The 6,000-nt window shown below is 41.0% G+C and overlaps 1 protein-coding gene across 1 annotated transcript in view; it reads right to left on the bottom strand.

Annotated features, from left to right (window-relative positions):
* Positions 1 to 551: 551 nt before the first annotated feature.
* Positions 552 to 6,000, bottom strand: part of FGF9 (fibroblast growth factor 9) — a 28,963-nt gene continuing 23,514 nt past the window's right edge. The window contains exon 3 of the mRNA XM_056327510.1: positions 552 to 2,516. Within this exon, the coding sequence (XP_056183485.1) occupies positions 2,271 to 2,516 (246 nt within the window). The 3' untranslated portion in view covers positions 552 to 2,270. The remainder of the gene's footprint in view (positions 2,517 to 6,000) is intronic.

The raw sequence follows: 6,000 nt of genomic DNA, 5'->3' as shown, positions 1-6,000 counted from the left end.
AACTGCCCACAGGTCTCAGCAGTTCCAAAGGGTTAAAAACAAACTAGTGGGCTGCAGTCGAGGGCTGTAAATTCCCAGGCAATAACAGTCCCTAGACAAGCATGTCTAACTGTATCTCTCAAATCAATTAATGTAACTTATGTATCTTTTTCATTCATAAACAATTATAATAAAATGCCACAGCTTATTTAATATCACTGGTATCGCTGGTTGAGGCATGGCCCCTGCTACCTGCTCAAGAACAGAAAGGTCACATTCATTCAGGACACCAAGCCAGAGGTTATTCCAGAACAGAATTACATTTCAAATAATATATATCACATGGACAAGAGTACCTCAGAGCAAAAATTACTTGATTACGAATAGGCTACAGACTTAGGTATAGCTCCTCCAAAGTACATCTGTGCTTAGCCTCCCTGCCTCTGTGGACAGCCAAGGGTGTCAGGACCAGCCATGCTCCTGACAGATCCAATGGCAACAGTCACACTCAACTTAATGGCATTGGATTCAAATCCTAAGGGATACAACAACCACAAAATCCATTTGTCATATGGACCTTATGTGATTTTTTCTTTTGGTTTTTTTTATTTTTTCCCTTCAGGGTGCTGGGGAAAAAAATGCCTCTTCCTAAGGGTTAAATCTGAAATAGTAACTGCTAATCAGCATGTTTGTGTGCTTAACGTAAAATGCTACAATCCTTTAAATATTACATACTGTCAGCTCACTTACGGTTCATGAATATTTGAATGTACTTCAGGAAAAAAAACAAACCCAAGTCTAATACTGTCCCCCTCATTGTCGTTATTGATAGATTTATTAGTTTCACTTTGCAAGTTTTACTTTAGGAAGGGTGCTAATATCATGTATCATGACAGTTCACACTGAAAGCAATTTTCCATAAAAGATATTACAATGACCCCTATGGAACTTGTATAATTTCATAGTAGATAGTCTAGTGCACAAATAAACATGTTTACAAGAGTGATCCTGTTAACCTGGTTCTTGCCCTCTGAAACCGTTATGTGCTAATTGTGGAATCTTAAAATTAGTACAATTGTTGATATTACTTATGTTGTTTCTGGCATTCTGCTTTAGAAAAAAAAAAAAAGAAAAAAAAGCATATTTATCATTTAGCTTTGGTATAAACTGCAATAGGTTTTAACAAGTAGAATATATTCCAACCCCTATATTTTCCACAGCTGTGAAGTTTACAATGATGTAAGAAGTCACTTTATCAGAGAGGAAATATTACAGACACATAAAAAAAGGTAAGACCCAGTTTTCTCTTTAATCCTCTGGGGGTAAGCTATGAAACAAGCAGTCAGAAGAGTGAGGACTCAGTGTCATGAGTGTGTGCATACTTGTACAATAATACGGGCACAAAAGAGATTGTCGCCTTTAGTACATGAGGGTCACTAGAATTTATTATTATTATCTTTTTATTGTTGGTTTGTTTTTGTTTTTTTTTTTTTTTATCCATGCACCTTTATATTTACTTGCATGAATTTACCACAGGTTCATAGTGGCCTTTGCCATTTTAATGCTTACAGAGCCTAAAGCTTCCAAAATGCCTATCTGGCCTGTACATATTTCATTAAAAATAAACTCTATATAATAAATAAATATATAAAATAAATAAAATGTTGCCTTTGGAATTTCTATAAATAAATTTAACTTTTTATTTTTATTTTTTTACTAAGAGGTCTTTGCTTTAAACTCAGTGGGGTGAGACCCAGAGAGCGATTAACTGAAAAGTCTCTTGTTTAAGTAAGACTGCACCCTCCATGCCTTTGTAAATGCAGCGTACACTTGAGCAGGCCACCAGCCAAAAATCCTGATGAATCAAAGTATGGCAGCTATGCTGATATATGACGAAGTACAACTGATCAAAAATTTAAAAGCGTGTCTATTCCCCAGCATGCATCAGGCCTTCCTCCTCCTCCTCCACCTCCCCTTGGCTCCTCTCTCTCACGCTCTCACTCCCATTCATCCTCTCTCCCTCTCTCTCTCTCTCTCTCTCACTCACTCTCTCGCGCTCCCTCTCGTACTAAATCAAGCGAGTGGGCATAGGCTCTCCTCCAGGAGGACAAACCTTTAAGTGCAGAACAAAATCAGCATGTTCCATCCAAGCCTCCATCATACATTATGCATGCGACAAAGTTTGGCAACAGTGGAGCTGATGTGATGACACAGCTAATCAATAAGAACCCACCGCATGAAACCTTTATAGTGGTTACTTTTTAAGGGCTCAAGTGAAGGAATTGTCTTTGTCAACTTTGGCTTAAAATATCCTTATATAGTTCCGGTACTTTCTCAGGGTCCACTGGTCTAGGTAAAAAATGTGTAAATTTTTGATGCCGTTTAGTCCTAGTCCCTTCTCTTGGAGTCCCATCTTTATTTAATGCAACGTAGTATCGTCTTCCAGTGTCCACGTGTTTATATAGATTTGATGAATATGTGTTATACCAGTTTTCTTCAAACTGCTCTCTGAATACACACTCCTGGGTTAATTTTTCCTATGGAAAGAAAAGAAAAAGCAGTAAGGAGATAGATAGCCACAAAAATAAGCTATTTTTCAAAGAATTACCGTTTTCACGGCTTGAAATCGGTACCTCCTTGCTCAATTCATAATGAACCATTTCGATATTCCCAGTTTTAGCTAAGTGAAGACGTATTGCTGGGTATTTCATTAAGCAGTCACAAGGGTGGATAATTATGTGAAGCAAAAATGATTCTCAGAAAGCTTCACTGCCCAGATCAAAACATCAACAACAAAACTGAAAACAGATAATTTGATTCCTGACCATTCCCAAGCAGCTCAAAAGAAGTTACTGGACTTGTGTAACTGATTGCTTGAATCGTGAGTGCAGGCATTCAAACAAAGAGAAATAAATAAGAAAACTAGAACTGCTTTTCAGGGCTGTGATACAAATTGGAGCCTTAAAATCTCTATGTCCTTTCATTGCGTGGAGAACTCGCTATGTTTCCTTAATTTTAAAAGATACAATTGACTACCCTTGGTTTGGTTTATAATTTGTATCACAGAACCACAACCCAAGAGAGATTCAAGAAGGAGCACGATCACCATGTGCTGAGATGAAGTTAGGTGAGGAAACTCCTCCAGGCTAGTGCTGTCCACATGTCCTGTCCCACTGATGGAACCCACTGAAGACAGTAACCATTCATCAGAGCCCCCCTGCTACAGGCTCCCACTCCTTCCAGTTCACCCACTGGTTCATTCAGTTTGTGTGTACTCCTTTATATCCTTTTGGTCCAAATAGATGGGGTTTGCTTAAAAAGCAGCCACCTGATAACCAGATTCATCTTAGGAAGGACTCACACAAGTGACTGAGCAAGAAGACTGGAAAAAAGGTGGTAAGGTCTAAGGCCAGAAAGCTGGGAAAAATAAGCCTGGATATAGTCTTTTCAGCTGGCGAAAAAAATATAATAATGATAATTTAATGCATTTTTACATAAGAAGAGTTCTCACTTGAATAGCAGTCACAATGACCAAACTCAGCTTCCAGCTGTGAATCAATTTCTAATTATTACAAAGCTCCACACAACACAGACCTCTGTGCATGTGTTTTACAGACATTAAATCTTAAAACAGTCCTTTTAGATAGATACACAGAGAAGGGAAAATGAATACCAAGGCCCAGATGCAGCAAAGCATTTAGGGCATCTAAGCTGTAAACGTGTGCCAGAAAAACAACTAAGGAGCCACAGCTCAAGCTCCGATGCTCTCAAGAAGCCACCATCCATGGAGCATCCCAAAATCCAACATCACCAAAGCCTGTAGCTTGCCCTGGGGCTGCAGATGCCTTTGGGGCCACCTCTGCTTCTCAGGACTCAGCTCACAACCCTCTCCCAAAGCGATGTGCTTCAGCCCAGGTGTTTCACTTCTGCTTTGTCTGGCAAGCATGCTGCTCCCAGGATAGAGCTCTGCAGTGCGCCAGGGTTGGGACCAGCATCCTAGCCAGTTCCAGGGAGCCCTATGCAACTTACAGGAGCCACTCAGGAACCTACCTGGGGAGAGCAACACCTGCACAAGTGGTGAGAGCAAGTCAGCACCCCTCTGCACCCCTGCAAACTGGGTACGGGACTGCAAAAACAGGGTCCTCCTCAGTGCCTAAAAGTTTGGGATTTGGAGGTTTCCTCTAAATTCAGCCTGTGGCAACTCCAGTAGGCAAGGAAGGCAGCAACTAAGCAGGTCCTGACTTCCCCTTTGATGGGCATTGGGAACCTCATCACCCCTTGGGGAAAGGGAAATCCCCAACAGGACCAGGTTTGGGATATTAAACACTTGAGTATTCACTACAGCAGTGGCCATGTCCCTGCATGGGCCCAGGTGGCTGAGGCTTGCATGGTCAAGGAGAAGCCTATGGTGGAGAAGAAGACAGCAGTCCCATCCCTCACTCCCTGTCCTGCAGCTGGACCAGGAGACGTCCCTCCCTGCAGGTCCCACCAAGCAGCACGTGCAGAAGCATGAGCACTTGTGGATGAGCATGTGTGCAGGCTGGTTGTATGTAACAATTTATTTTAGAGGCATTTCTAACTACAACATTTTTAATGCGTGAAGTAGCTCAAGCACAGCAACACTCCGTGCTGGTTATAGGGAAAAGCAGAACAACTCTGTTTACGTTAAATCCTTATCTACAGGGCATATCCTGCAGCCTCCTATTGATAATTGCCTCTGTCCTTGGACAGCTGGAAACTGGAGCAATTTTTATTACTGGACATCAACAGCAACTTAAAGTTACACACATTGCAGTAGCCCCCTTGTACAGCCTCAGCATACAAACTATTATAAAAACTATTCAGCTGCTATAAAAATTGTCTTTAAATACAGCTTTCATTAATGTTTTATTTTGCATGAGGTCTAAAATCACTTTGTTTGCTTTAAGGCAAAAACAGATGCTAAGGGTATTATATGCTTGGCCTATAGGTCCATGGGGAAAGAGAAACTACTTTAAATTGTTTTCCTGCTCTCAGAAGGCAATGGGATCACATGGCAAGCACTGCAGAAGCACTCTCTGCTAAAAATAGCATAATTTTAGGAAGATATTTCAGTCCTGTCTTGAATTCATTAATTATTTACTTCATCTGCATTTTTTTTAGCATCATCATAAATTTCTATCTTTGCAAGAACAGAACTTCCCCATGCCCCGAAGCAGAAATTTTAAAATAGCCTCTCTTTATCTGGCAGGTTTGATGGATCATGACAGTGCTGTGGTACACTTAACTAGCAGACCTTGAATAAAGGGGTTTGCACGGTACTGCGCTCTGGATGAGTTCAATGGATTTCAAACTTACAAGTTCAATCTCTGTTTTACAGCTTATCCTGGTTTTAATTTTTATCCTCTTACGACACCACTACATCTCTTTTGTCCTTCATCAAAATTCTCAGAAATTCATGTATAGACAGTAAGTAAATACTTCAACATTAACTTGACCAAGCAATCAGGACACAGGTTGAGATATGTAGGGACACTAACAAGACACCTAGAAATTCTGGTTGTAGTCAGAGACCGCTGGAGTAAATCAGTGCTGGTGACTTTGGACCAGGCCTGCCCTGTAAATAATGTGGGGATCAAAATGCCAGCGTATCCTTCTTCCCATGCCCTGGGAGAACCTTACAATAAAGGCTCATCTAGTACCACAACAGACAGAAGTAGAATCATAGAATCATTTAAGTTGGAAAAGAGCTTTAAGATCATTGAGTCCAACTGTTAACCCAGCACTGCCAAGTCCACCACTAAACCATGTACTACCACAGCACTACTTAAACTAGCTTACAGTCATGTTTTGAGCACACAGACCTTTACTCAAGCCAGAAATGAGCATAATACAGGGGTGAGGCTGGTCCATCCTGCCAACAAGCACCTTCTCGCCTCATCAGCTTAGGATGAGAAAGTCTTGATGAAAGCCAGCTCTCCCAGTATGGGAAAGACATCCCAAGTGTCCTGCATTTCCCCTTCTGGCTATGACCTTTAGAAA

This window comes from Falco biarmicus, chromosome 2, assembly GCF_023638135.1.
Source record: "Falco biarmicus isolate bFalBia1 chromosome 2, bFalBia1.pri, whole genome shotgun sequence".
Taxonomy (NCBI): Eukaryota; Metazoa; Chordata; class Aves; order Falconiformes; family Falconidae; genus Falco; species Falco biarmicus.
Note: the sequence above shows the minus strand (reverse complement) of the source record. Positions and strands in the feature narration are given on the sequence as shown.